The sequence below is a fragment of the Polyodon spathula genome, chromosome 4, assembly GCF_017654505.1.
Source record: "Polyodon spathula isolate WHYD16114869_AA chromosome 4, ASM1765450v1, whole genome shotgun sequence".
NCBI lineage: Eukaryota > Metazoa > Chordata > Actinopteri > Acipenseriformes > Polyodontidae > Polyodon > Polyodon spathula.
This window is the reverse complement of record NC_054537.1, coordinates 58,647,745-58,662,677: the sequence shown is the minus strand read 5'-3', so window position 1 is coordinate 58,662,677 and position 14,933 is coordinate 58,647,745. Positions and strand designations below refer to the sequence as shown.

The 14,933-nt window shown below is 38.9% G+C and overlaps 2 protein-coding genes across 4 annotated transcripts in view; one reads left to right on the top strand and one right to left on the bottom strand.

The window, feature by feature from the left end:
• Positions 1-5,556, bottom strand: part of LOC121314677 (coiled-coil domain-containing protein 12-like) — a 31,474-nt gene extending 25,918 nt beyond the window's left edge. Inside the window, exon 1 of one of the 2 annotated variants that reach the window (XM_041248173.1) lies at positions 5,313-5,556. In XM_041248173.1, the coding sequence (XP_041104107.1) occupies positions 5,313-5,396 (84 nt within the window). In that variant the 5' untranslated portion in view covers positions 5,397-5,556. The remainder of the gene's footprint in view (positions 1-5,312) is intronic. The other variant, XM_041248174.1, reaches the window with a different exon arrangement.
• Positions 5,557-11,943: 6,387 nt separating this feature from the next.
• The window catches only part of LOC121314676 (neurobeachin-like protein 2), a 125,391-nt gene continuing 122,401 nt past the window's right edge, over positions 11,944-14,933 (top strand). For both annotated transcript variants that reach the window (XM_041248172.1, XM_041248170.1), the window contains exon 1: positions 11,944-12,534. In XM_041248172.1, the coding sequence (XP_041104106.1) occupies positions 12,484-12,534 (51 nt within the window). In that variant the 5' untranslated portion in view covers positions 11,944-12,483. The remainder of the gene's footprint in view (positions 12,535-14,933) is intronic.

The window sequence follows — 14,933 nt, the reverse complement described above, 5'->3', positions numbered from 1 at the left end:
GCATGCAAACTATACATATTATGAGGTGTGGTGCAGCATATTAAAACATGGTAAATGCACGGAAGAACTAGTGGAAAACTGCAAAATCACTGTGCAAATTTACCGTGGTAACTTTGTTTAAGGCATTCTACATAAACACTGAAGTACTTGCTTACAGTTACAGTATGGTTGCTACAACATATTTGAAGCAAAGAGTAAATGTTTGTCAAGGAGTGAATTCAACCACACACAAATAACAAAACATTTTGTTTTTAAAATTGCATATGTATTTTTTTGCTAAAAACACATTTAATTAAACATTCAAATACAGCCATTTGTTAGAGAATGAAAAACAAAATGTAAGCAATTGACGATAAAAAAAAAATTAAAACATGAATTTACTTTACACCTAGATAGCTAAGATGACATGACATATGTCATTTTTAAACAAAAAATATATAACCAATGTCTGTACTTCGTTTTTGTATCTGAAAAACAACTAAAGGCATTTCGGTCCTGTAACATTAATTTCATTTCCAACTAACCCTCCCTTTAAATTCAGAAATGTACACATGCAATAGCTACTTTTTTCATGGCCTACCAGTTTCCAGTGACCCTGGTACTAATAAATAGGCCTGCATACATACAGCAACAACCTATACATTTAACTGCAGTTTTAACAAAAATCTACACTTTTACAATGACGCTACAAACCCAGAAATGATGCTATTTAAAGAAACACTGCTGACCCTGCTAATCACAAGGCTGAACAGCTAGCCCATCCTTATCACCGTCCCTGCAGCAAGGAAGCACTGCTTCCTACCATTGCCCAGACACTCGTGGTCTAATAAGCAAAACACACAATCAGTTATTAGAATCAGACAACTGCACACCAGTCACACAACCTCTAAAACCCACCAAATGTCTGTTTAGCCACTGTGCACTGGGATAGGTGTAGCCAATAATATTAGCATTATGCCTTACCAGTCTCGCACCTACAGTCATACAATACTAAAGGTACTATCAGAAGAAAGTGTCTCCCATTGCAAAACAAAATAAAAAATACCATTACAACCAGCCTGTAATTAACTCCAGATGAATATTAAAAGATGACTCAGAGATTTATATTACATAACGTGTTATTTAATACATAATAATTTGATAAGAATTCAATGTGCTGGATATAGAAAGCACGCTACTGTTGCTCCATAAAAGCACCAGAGATTCCTTTTCGCATTAACCTTCCTCCTCATCACGAGTATAAACAATGCTGTTCATCATCCTGTATATTGAATGGGTTATGGCACTCCTCTGACACCATGCTATGACAAGATTCAGTACATGAAAGGTTACTGGCCTTACACTGGCAGGTGCTTCTGGTGCAAGCCAGTTGATATCACTATGTAACACAATTTTTGTTCCTGGGTAGTAAGTGTTATTTCCTAATTGAGTATGCCTCAAAAGAATAGAAAATGGCTATTATTCCCCACAAACTTTGCTTTTGTAACCAGGACAGCTCCACCTCTGAAATTGTCATCTGGATGTACAACGTCTTCCTCGCTCTCTGACTTGCTGCTCTCTTCTAAAGACGGCTGCTCTCTCTCCGGAGGAGTGGGTACGGGGAGCTCATGGCAGTGTGGCACCGGGGCGATGGATGAAGGAAGGTCCGGATACGTGATAGCAGGTGCATTCTTGCCAGTCCTACGTTTGGAAGGGTCCACCATGCAGAAGTAGCAGTTGCTTGAGTGGTCGGTGGGTTCCCGCCAAATTCTTGGGATAGAGAACTTCATGGCTCTCTTTTCCCCTCTGTACCATCCTACAAAAATAAATTTATTTCACCCATAACTAATGTGTAAGAGATTCTCGCAACATTTTTCATATATGATATATTTTTTCAATAACATTGAAAATTGTAAAACATTTTAAAATTAAAAACTTTTACGATTTTAAAATTTTTTACAAATTTTATAACAAAATTCCAAGCAACAATTGTCCATCTTACCTTCCAGAGTTTTTTTGCAGTGCTCGCAGGTGAAATGAGGTGCCCAGGGTTTGTCTTGATCCCCAACAGGCATGCCGAAATATGTCTTGTAGGCCTCACACATCTTAGCAGATGCTTCCATGGAGTATTTTTTCGCTCGTCTTGATAAATTGGCCACAGACGTAGCAAAATGCGTCTGCCGGATGCTTGCAGCCTCTTGATGCCATCTCAGAAAAATGCAGATATGTATCCACTTAGGCAGCTGGAACTAAACTGAACTGGTGGGCTTAAGGCCCCTGTATTTATACTACTATTTATATTACTGGAAAGTTCTAGAACGTTCTAGAAGTTACTCCAAGTTTACTCAGCACTGAATCTATCTAGAATGTTCTGGAAAATAGGTAAATTTCAAAATATCACTGTTCTGGTCACAAAAGCAAAGTTTGTGGGGAGTAAAATACTTTTGAGGCATAAGCAATTAGGAAATAACACTTAAAATTTGTTACATGGTGTATTTTGTCCACTGCAACTCCTTGTTATAAGTAAAGCATTGAACTCAGCTCCTGTGTCTTGGACCATCTTTTTGAATGCCTCAACATTGGCAACAAGGGTGGTTTCCTCAAATATCATCCCTCCACTGCAGTTTTTGTCTGTGGGTGGCATGGGGTGGCAAGTTAGTGTAAACACACCCCCAGTCCAGCTACAAATCCAAGTTTTATAAGGAATAACTAATGTCAGCACGGTTCACAAGTAAATCATTATTTGGCTTTTAAAGAGTCTTTCTCAAACCATGTTCTAAGTTTTTTTAAGCACTGTAGAAACACATTCCTAAAACTGCATTCTTGAAAAATACATGATTTGATTTTGCTGAGCTCCCTGAATCTCTGGAATATAATTTATTTACACTGAAAACAAAACATTAGTCACCATAGTAATTTTGAGTTTACTGAAAATAAAAATTAATGAAAAACAGAATAATCATATAAGTTATAAACATACTTTGAGCTTCTTAATTCAAACATTTGCTTATAAAAACATTGTGTGCTTTGTTTCTAATCTCCACTTGTTCCCAGCACACGCCAATCACTGTTTGCAAGCAACGTCAAACTAGCCAAACTAGTGCATGAGAGTACACATAGTACAATTCAAATAAAGCAATAAAAATATCAAAAAGCGCAATTACAATATCCCCCCCCCAAAAAAAAATTGTGAATTTAAAAATGTACCCACAGACAACAGGTGACGTTATACACTAAGCATATTCGTTATTTTTCCAAATTTTTCAATTAAAATTGAGAAAGAAAGGCAATTTAACTCTTTCTAGAAAACGACAAAAGTATAAACCCCCCCCCCCGCCCCCGGAGGGAAAGCCTCCCTCCACCGGTCAGTAAAACTCAAAAAAATCATAGTATTATCTTAACAAGATAATTAGGCCTGCTACTATTGCGAATTCGACGATTAATTTCAACATTTTAGAAAGAATTTATGACTTTAGATCTTTATTTTTCAATTCAACAACTTTTGTGCTTTTATTAAAAAAAAAAAAAAAAAAAAGGCTTTTTATGCCATTGAGAAACGTCTCATTTAGCGAAACCCCTTGATGTTCAAAATGCAACAAAACCGTGGTTACTAACATTCTAATTGAAATAACGTTTGGTAACAGCAGAGCTAAGATCCTACACACATTTAAAAATGGTCTCAAATAAACCTTTGAAAAAGTGTACTACACAGTCCTATAGCATACATGTACGAGTAAAAATAATATGCACTGTAACAAAACATTAGATAGTTGAACAGAACTACCTTGCACTTATTCAGTCTGAGCTCTGCCCCTCTCCTGCTTCAGCACAGCTGGACTGCAAATATACTCTCTTGCGCCCCATTTTCAAATCAACTATAACTGTCACCGTATACCTACAGCAAAAGCCTGCCTAAACCTTATCCCGCTAATTTCAAAGTAGGCACTTAGAATGACAGGCGCTGTAGCCGGCAAATGAAAGTGCACACAATTTGGCAAAAGTTACACTATAAATATACTATCATTTCTATGTTGGAGCACATGCATAATATTTCAATATTTCTACCCATGAAAATACTGAAAACCATGACATGTGATATACGAGGCAAGTCAAAAAGCTTTCCATAGATACCTGTGGGTTGACATTTTAACAGAATGTTTGAAAAACCACACCCTGCCAGAACCTAGATATAGCAAGATATAGATCAAATAGATTTTAAAAAATTGACACATACTCTGAATATTGTGAGCCTACTTACACTTCTAGCTAAGGAACACATTTTACAGCCATTTAAACTCAAAAGGTCAGAAAACTGCTCAAAACATGACTAAGTAATCAAAATCACTTAAATTACACTATGACCTGTTATTTTGCTATAAATTATGTATTTGGGCATAGTTCAGTATTCACTTTAAGTTGCATTAAAGTTTTTTGCAGTATTTTCATCGAATTTGTAACCTATAAACTTGGCTAGTTAGACCAAACATATCCTACAATCACAAAATGCTTTTTTATCACATCGCCAGGCATTTAGTGCTGCAGCTATATGGCAGATAATGATTTTGTTCATAAAAACACTAAATTTAGCAAGCTGTATATACATATATGATATCGTGAAATAATGTGAACGGATTTACTCTGCAATAGTTGCATGTCTTACATTATGAACTGTTTTCAGTTATCACAAAATCGTACATTTATTTATTTTAGTAACAAGCCAGTACTCCCACTTTATAGGTAAGATATAGTATTGGGGTGAAATTTGACTAATAATACACATGGGCCGTTTGACAGTGGTTACACATACAGTAAGTATATGTATTTTGCACGCAATGGTTCTGGTGTCCCGGATTTTTGTACCTCGGAGGTGGCAACCCTAGATACCACTTTCTGTTAATTCAATGTGTAAAACTGTAGTTATTGTCATTTGTCTTACCGCCACCAGTCATTTTAAAATATTAATTTCAGGTAATTTATATGAAAAACTGCCTGTATTTGTTTTATTTGACCACATTGCTAATGATGTACCCACCCCGGAAAGATGTGTTAAGGCCTAGTCTGTCCCGAAAACACTGTAAAATTGATCTCTACCGGGTGTTGAACTTTTTCAAAATGTAAAGCTCTTTTTTTTTAATATCGATGACAGATTAATATAAATTAACTGTAAAAACGTGGCGGTATTTCTGAATCGGTCGCATGTTTGTTGTTGTACTGCGGGACTAGAGGTAGGTCTGACTTAATTCCTAAACGCCCGGCTCGCTTCTTTTCAGAACTCGGGATATAAAACTACATCAACAGTAACACAATTATTATAAGAATGGCAAAGTGCTGACCTGTAGCTGCTTACTCCGGAGAGCTTTCAGTCTTTCTTTTCTCTTTAAGGCTTCTTGTTGGAGGGACCCCATGCTCTGCTCCATCTTCCGACAACACACAGCAGACCAGACTACGCAAGAGTAAGAGCATCGAGAGCATAGAGAATGGAGCGCCGAGGCCGTCGATTAATAGGAGGTGTCTCAGACCCTGCTTAAAATCTTGGTGGCAGATTTTCGAAATTGTTTACTCCATAATGTAAAATACTCTTTTTTTTTTTTTTTTTTTTTTTTTTTTTTTACAAATAGCAAAGAAATACCCTTTCAAGTTCCAAATAGAGAAATAAGCAGCCTAACTAAAACTACCTTAACCTGCTTAGGTAGGTGTAATTTACACATTGAAGTAACAGGTTTGAAAAACAGATTCTGCCTGTACTGCTGCCTAACAGTGCTTGTTATGTAAACACTGTAATTGAAAGTCTGGATCCGCCTCTGATGTCATATACATTTCAGATGGCAAATAAACTACTGTATATAACTATAATTCCAGTATATTTATTTATTCATGTGTATTAATATTTGCACTATGGCAAGCTTTCTGAGCTCTCACATGATATGTGAATATTAAGTTTAGTGTTTTAAGACTTAAGTGCTTTCAGAGAGCTCTGAGTTAAAATATTACTAAACTCAATGTAATGTAATTTCACTGCATGTTAAGGAGGAGGGTTGCTGGTTATAACAATTATCTTCATCATGTTCAAGCTTTTAAAAAAACAGAGCTCCTGGAGGTGGCTGGCTCAGTGTCCTCTGCTGAGAAGCCAGGTTTACACTGTGTAAGGTAGAGAAACCCTGTAGGATTTTGTTTGCTTTTGTGTTTGATTGGTTTTATTCTCCTGTTTGCTTTTCTTTTTTTTTTAAAAGTCTTATGGCCTGTGTCCACACCATACATAAGCACCTGTACTTTGCCCTGTGTATGTGCGTGTCTATAGCCCATTTCACACTGGCGCTCCTACCTGGGTCCTGATCCAGGTTCTGGCTACCCGGGGCACAATCCCACGTAGTGTAAAACCACATACATGGACTGTACCTGGGTTGTGTCAGATCGTCTGCGATCCACCTCGTGAGTTGACATGCTTTGCCCCAGATCGAACGAGACAAAATGCATGATGGGCGTTCATAAGCCCACGAAGTAACAAAAAGCCATGCTTGTGTGAAGGTTCCACTCCCACAAGGAACGTTTCTGTTTATTCTGCTTAGCTATATTTTTGTTGATTGAGACACATCATGAGCCGGACTGCAGCAGGGATGAAGAAACATTTGCTCTAATCAACATTTGGCACGACGATTCAATCCAGAGAAGCTTGGATGGACACGTCCGTAACAAGCTGCTTCCGGGGCATTGATACGCACATTGTGTTCTTGTTTCTGTTACCCAGGTCAACCCTGCTTCTTCAAAAAGCAGTGTGAAATCACATAGCCGATCCACTTGACACCAGGTCGCGACCCGGGTAAGGTCAGACCCGGGTAGAACACACCAGTGAAAGGGGCTTATGTGTATCATGTGTGTGCTGAGAAATTCAGGTCTCTATAGACTGCTAGGGCTGATGGGTTCAGTAAGTGGACAAAAACAAAGAGAAACAATACTCTAACAGATTTTCTAAAGGTAAACTTCTTCAATTTAACTCAATACACAGCTGACTGCATTATAATTTTACCCTTTGGTTGGGTAATTCAAATGATGTGTGAGTAATACTATCATCTAGTAGACACTCATATAGATATATCATATATAATATTATATATATATACTATATATATATATATAGTATCTAGATACCATGAAACTCGATTAAAAAATTTGATCGGTTAATTTATGGCATTAGTTGATTAACCGGTAGATTAATCCGTGCACATTTTTAATAAAGGTAACAATCTTATAGCATCTGTCCTGCATAGTAATACTGTACTTAAAAAATCAATATAATTAAAAAAAAAAAAGCCCAATGGGAATTTGGTCTTTTTAAAACCATTTTTATAATTTTTGTAAATGTAACAAATGTTACCTTTCTACCCTATTACCCTAATAAAACAGATTGAGGGACCTGATAACTCAGTCACAAGCCCCAAGGGCCAGAGTAGCACAGTTATACGCTTACTGTTTAACCACTCTGGGGTAATCCCTAAACAGCAAAATTGTTAGCAACACTCCAAGGTTTATAACTAAATCAACAGTTTAAAACAGGATAAATGCACCACGCTGGATTTTACCACAGCTCTGGTTATAATGCATACGAGTAACTTTACAGACACATGCTTGGCAATCATTTAAATCAACGTAGATAAACATTCCAGTTTCAAGTACGCATATACATCTGTAGCACACTATAAGCAATCCTTGCACAAAGCAAGACAACAATTACGATTTTTACAACTTTCACCCCTTTTTATACAAGCTTAAAACCACAGTGTCCTACCACTTTCGAGGAGAGAGAGCGTGCTTCAAATCAGCACTTCCCTAAATACTGTAGCAGCACACATTTCTCTCTCTACGCAGAATGCATTTTTAATGCACAATTTGATTGCAAAAAAAAAAAAATGTAATCAACTCTTTAGTTGATTAATCGGTCTGGTTAATCTGTTGATCAGAACATCCCTACATATAACTCATTACACATCTGAAGGAATGAGCTGAAATGTTTGGTATGTACCTATATCTTTTACTTTGGGGTTAAGTGCACAGACATACCTCATCCTCAGACTGACACTCCAGAGATATCTACATAACTTTGTCAGTCTGGCTCTGGGAAAACAATGCACACCATAGTCCAAGAAGAAATGAGCAGAGTCAGTGCAGTAACTTCAGTCATCAAGCTCTTGTTCAGCAAAAACTCTCTGTAGTTGGCCAACATACAAGGGCAAGATCACTGTTTGAATGCTGATTGGCACATTTGACCACCAAGAAGCTCCTTCATGGGACCCAATAGATGGAAATCCCTGGTGTGAAAGTCTGGATGCGGCAGAACTACCCACTTCATGTTCTGAATGGTGAGCACCATCAACTGGGAAACACACAGTCAGCGGTCTAATGAGGATGGGAAAGCCAGCATCCTGCACTAGCCCCAAACGCTGCACCAATGGGCCAATTGTAACAGGTGGAATAGGAATAGTACACTGAGTAATACGTCTAATGGAACTTCCACTCTGTGTTACTATCCACCTACCAGGGCAGGTTTCTCTTGAAAGACCCTTGTAATGTTGCAGAAATATAGTAGGTCTGTCTCACTGAGGATCCCAAAACCACGCTGTGCTTGACCTGGCCTGCTTGGGATAGCTAGGTGCATGAGGAACTACACGTAGTGGACAAAAAAATAGAAACATCAATGTAAAGTCACTTAATAGGGCACTGGGCCACCACGTGCGGCCAGTACGGCCTGTATGCGCCGTGGCAAAGAGTCTACCAGCCTCTGTAATTCTGCAGGAGGGATGCGGCACCATCCTGGTTGATGGAGGTGGAAAAAAACGCTGTCTCAGGCGTCATTCCACAATATCCCATAAATGCTCGATTGGGTTCAGATCTGGTGACTGAGAAGGCCATGACGTATGGATAACATCAGTGTCATGCTCATCAAACGATTGGGCGACCACACATGCTCCCCCCCCCCCCCCCCCCCCCCACCGCAAGAAAGAAATGCTGCAACATAGAGTGAAGATGATCACTCTGTACCATTAAATACTAATTAGCATTGACCTTGCCTTGTAAGGCAATGAGTGCACCCAAACCATGCCAGAAAAATGCACCCCACAACATTACGGAACCACCAGTACCCTTCACTGTATGATTCAAGCACTGAGGGCTGTAGAGTTCTATAGGTTGGCGTCACACATGCACTCGTCCATTTGTCGAGAACATGGTGAAGGATAATTTATCTGACCATATCACATTTCTCCACTGCTCGGTAGTCCATTGCCTGTGCTCTTTGCACCACTGGACTCGCAAACATGCATTGCCAGGTGTGATGGGCGGTTTGTGCACTGCAATCCGACTATGGTATCCCGCTCTGTGGAGTTCTTGGCGGAACGTTTTTGATGAAACTAGCTGCTTGCACCTGTTTTGCCTTGCACTTCGAATTACTTCGACATCACCTTAGACACCGTTGCTCGTGAAATATTAACAAGTTGAGCTGTCTTGGTCACTGAAGCTCCTGACAAACACGCCCCAACAATCACCCCTCTTTCAAAGTCACTGAGGTCTCCTCTTGCAGGTATACAAGCCATAATTACAGCAACCAGCCCTGTCCAGCATGTTTATACATAACCCTAAGCATGCTGGGATGTTATCTGCTTAATTAATGCATGAGGCACACCTGTGTCGAAGCCCTTGCTTTTAATATACTTGGTGTCCCTCTTTCACCCAGGTGTTTCCATTTTTTTGTCCACTACCTGCAAGGCTCAGGGGAGAGATTATACTCTATAAGCCAAATACTGTGTTCATAATCTATAATTGAGTTTGTCAGTTCTTACATATCATAATATGGCAACTGGCTGTAGAGACCCCAATCTGAAAACTTTGCATTTGTACAGTTACAAACGTCAATAGGCATCTTTATCAGTAGAATTTGAAATCTAACTGGCTTTGGATCTCTACCTTTATACTGTATTTATATTGAACATTCGTTGTTAGGTTGAACTTATACAACTTTTATCTCTATAGCATTACTAAAAATAAAAATCATAATAATTTAGACAAACATTTTGTCTCTATCAATCTCTTTATTAATAAATACAAAACCAAATCCAAGCTGACTTAAATGAATGGAACCACAATCTAACTGAATGAGGAAGGCACAAGTTTGGCACAGCTCACCAAGGTCTCAATCAAATGACGGCTGGATTTCAGTCTTTTCAGCAGAGGAAGAGATGCACCATACACTGTGTGTTATGAGAAATGTCTATGAGTGACATGGGACAAATGTTAACTAGGGGTGTGGAACTGGGGGCTTCCTATTTCCTGTCAATTAGTACCTATTTTCTATGTAAGCCCTGATCACTTGCACCTTCGCTATCGAGTGTTCCTCCCGAGGGGCGGCTCCTCGAGTCATAACCCTTGTATGTGTTTTCAGTTTCTGGGTCCTTTGCCCCTGAGTTGTGTCGGCATTGTCGCCCTCAGTCAGTAACCATCTTTCTATCCTGTTTCGGTTGCTGGGTACTCTGCCTCTAGGATGTGTCGGCATCGTCACCCTCAGTCAATGACCATCCTATCTTATTCTATTATCATTCTATCCTAGTTTTCATGTCCGGCTCGGCTGGTCTGCTGCTAGAGTCAGGGCCTCGCCCGCTCCTCTATCCTAAGTCCGGTCCTTTCTAGCCGGCATTCTGTCCTACTAACTGCTCCTTTCTGCTTCCTCTGCCCTATCCTTACACACCCTGCTCACGTCCTGTGAAATGATAATAATCTCGGTGTTTTGGTAGAGCAATGGAACATTTCAATGCCATTTCAGCTCTGTCATACAAATTATTATAGGGTTTTTTGAGGCATAGCTAAAATATATATATATCCGTTGTCAGGATTTAAATTTATTTTCTCACATTCCCTTGCCCCGTTTAACAGATGCCACTGTAAGTCATCTTTGAATATCAGAACAGGCTAACCGTGCTCACTCACTATTGCTGCTAGGCTATTGAAGCAGGTCTGTTGTCTTATTCTTGAAGAACGCTATACACCTACCTGTAATGGGCAGTGTTGGCTGATGCACCGTCTTTGCAGATTCTGACCCGTGTTGGTGAGATGAAGTCTAAACCACAATTGCAGTTTTTTTGCATAATCTGACCCTCGTTAGAGATGTGCAGGGTCACCAGTTACACTGTGGTGTACCTGGTGTAGTTGGATTGATTCTGAGAGCTCTATTGAGGCCAAGGGGGTGCTTTAAGCCACTGAGTTTTAAAGGGTCACCAGGATGTGATGGCTGAAACAGAATACAAACTGAAAAGATCAGTTAAGATAACTGTGAGATGTCATACCCATACACAACATATTCTTTAATTCCCTCCTACCATGTATACCTACCTAAACCACTTAAGTCTTCCTTCATCCAACACATTAGCTCATAACTGTAATGACAGTCCTTGTACCTGCTGTTTTTTTTTTTTGTCTGTTTTGTTTTTAGTTTTTTTTTTAAATATAGTACCACTTGATTTTTAAAATTGTGTTTAATTTCTTTGCAAATCAAGTGCCAGCAGTCATGGAAATGAGATTGCCCCTCTGTTAATGCGATCTGATTAAAAGCCTCCATAGGTTTTCATTGCAAAGTAAACATTGAACAATGTTAAACACACCGTCCAAAATAAGTCTTCACACTTACTGTAAATCTTGGCATATAAATGTGTTTAAAAACGATGGTGTAAATGAATGACAGTAAAACATTACAAAATTAAAATTATCTTTACATTATTTCATAATTCTGTTTGGGCTTGTGTTGCCAAGATAAACAAACAAATAATAATACTAAAAAAAAAAAGTTGACCTTTCTGGCTTTTTAACATCCTGTTTTTATATTTGACATTGTTGGATTTGACATGTGGCAGTTGGAAACGTGTGGCAGTTGGAAAACAAAGTGACTGTCTCTTTAACGGGTTACCTGTGTTTGTACGAATTGCCAACCCTTCTGGTAGTAGGCTTGGCTTTTTGGAGCGAGTTCCTTCGAGAGTTTTTAGAAAGAGAGAGCGAGTACTACGGCACGGAGAAGCGAGCAGGCACACAACACAGCCAGCGAGGAAAGACCTGTAAACAACCTGCAGTGGTGATATACTGTAGAAATTGACTCTGCAGAGCTAGTCAACAATGGCAGACAGAGCGTCGGCGAACTAGCAACACGGAGACAGGCAGCAGTCAAGGAAACTCAAAAGAAACCTGTTCCATTGTTATTCGCATGCGTGGAGTGGGAAAGACAAGTGTGCAAGGTTTGCACGCGTCTTTTGTAGTGAATTATCACAATAGTTTATTCTCTTTATACCTGGGAATTGTGAATAATATTAAGAGTTTTTATGTGTGTTATTATTGCTTTTAATTGCAACTGTGCAGAAGAAATGGTAAGCCGTCAGCGTCGGAGGAAATGACAGTGCCTCAATAAAGAGGATAATAATACAAATACGTGTATTGCGGAATAAGGAGTGAAGAACGCAAAGCAAGACAGTGAGAATGGCTTCGAAGGAAAGATTATACGAACTCTGGATGTTGTACTTTAACAAGGTGAGTTAAGTTACACACTACCGGTGGATAACCTTTCATTTACGTGATGCATACAGCGAATAAGCCGTGCACAGTTGTTCACAGATGAATCGCACCCAAAAAATATTAACAAATAGTCAGCCCCCACCTCCTTTAAACATAAAATCAAACAGTTTGATTTAAATTCAAGGAAGCTGTGCTGTGTGGGGGGTCGTCGTATGGTAGGGCTAGCTTAGCGTTGGTGATGTCTGATCTCGGGACCTTGATAATAAACCATAGTCAGGCTTTTTGTAGAATTCTAGTCGTTTTTATTTACAGGGATAAGTTTGCAGAGTCGAGTTTGAAGAGGCTTGAATTGTTTTCCTAGAAGCAGCTAATAAATCATGTGTTGTTTGTTTCGATGTTGTGTAGTACAGGCTGCACTTCCTGGATATTTTATTATGGTTTTGGAAGTTGCCGAATACGCACTACACGGAGAATGTGCCGCAAAGGTGATTTGCCCTCTTGCCTAAATGTCTGCCCTTCCAATATCGATCCACGTTAAACAACCCTTTAAAGCAAACGGTAATTGCTATTAATGCAAATTGATAATAACAAATTATGTCTGCTTCTTAACAGTGCATACATACATTTGCAAGTTGAATGTTGTTTTGTTATGCGTTGATTGATTGCTTTAAAAAAAGCCCTGTGACAGTTTATTTATTTTTCAACTGGGATTTTGAGTTTTTTTTTAAAGTTAAAGAAAATATATGCACGTTGGCCGCCGTCAACGCATTTCACACCCAATTTCTCCCTCTGCTAGTTTACGGGTCTCTGACAGGGATGTTGCAGATTTAACTCGTTTTTGTAATGACTGGTCTCTTTCTCCATATCTAGTCAAAACTTATCTCGCCTACATGTTTTGCAATAAATTTGTTTTCGTAATAAGTTGTGTATTGCATTTGATAATTTATTCAGCAGTATTGCAAGTAAAATTCGCAACTCACGAGATTAACAGAAAATATGAATTAATGATGCTGTAATCAGATTTTAAAGTGTTCATTAGAATAAGTTGGGCGATGCGACTGAAGCAGGTGCGTTCTAGTGTACCGATGTACTGTTTTCACACTGGCACTATAGAGTGATGTTGAGTGAGCACTGAAGCAAGACTCCTGTTTTGTACACACTTATTTCAATGCGTCTTTGAGAGTGTCTCACTACTGTAATACACCTTTTGGGGTAGTTTCAAGTATACATTAATTACTGCCAAAGTAATTCTACTCTGCATGTGTAAATAATAAAGTAAATCACATTAAAAATATAGTGCAGCTTACTTTTATGATTGAGCATGTGTCATTTACATTAAGCACTTTTATTTATGTATTTATTTTTGCTAGTTAATTTGCTGTTTTTTTTCTCCTTTTCAGAATATGGTTAGCCAGTAGAGTGCAGGGTACATGCTGTGCATTCCATGATCAATGTCTCTTTTTACAAAATACCTGTATACTGTTTTTTCTTATTACCCAAAGCAGTGTGTGTATATTAGGCATGCTATCTTTTGTGCAGGCTGTGCCTCTCATGCAGTATTGACAGTGTTGCTGAGGGTCGTCCTTTGTATTTATTTTGATTCCCTTTGTACCAGGTTTTAGTCATGGCACCGTGGTAACTTCAGGTCTCTGCTCTTAAGCAGGCTACATTAGGTACACCAGTAAACTCTTCTGAATGATTGTATTACCACACAATTTTTTTGGGGACATTACCAGAGGCAGAATGTTGCAGGGGTACCAGATGTACCTGAAGGATAAATATGATACTGAGAGCTTTATTCAGGCCACAGGGGTGCTCAAGTCTCCAGGAAGGTGGTAGAAATCCAAATCACTTTAGAATACACTTGTGATATGTCATAGCCACACCAAGTTGCTCTTTAATAAAACAAATTATGTTGTTAGTCCATCTTAAGTGGGACACAAAATTCTGCATTAAAAGTACATCACTGGCACATTCTATGCATTCGAGAGCAGAGTACAGCAGAGCAGTGCGCCATGACCACAGCATGGCATTGTGGAACTGCAGGGTTAGGCTAACCCACCTGCAGGACTAGAACTTGTATTTATTTGTCCAGACTCTTTTCTGTTGTTGGCTCTGTAAGGTGGACTGACTTAAATAGAGCTGCCTGTAGGTGGTTTAATCCAGATGTTGCGTTGCATAAATATCTTCACATAGTGTACTTGAAAGTGTTGAATTGTCATAGAGGGAGAAGGGGATTTTGTGCAGGGTAATTCAAAAGGTGCATGGTTACTTGTTGTTTTGAGTGGAAACGTCATTACAGGTGGGTTATTTCTTTTGCCTTTTATTATCCTTGTCAGTGGTGGTATATATCTAGAGAAGCCTATATTCAATTTTAATTAAACTTGCAATGGACAAGTTGTTAAGAGTGTCAG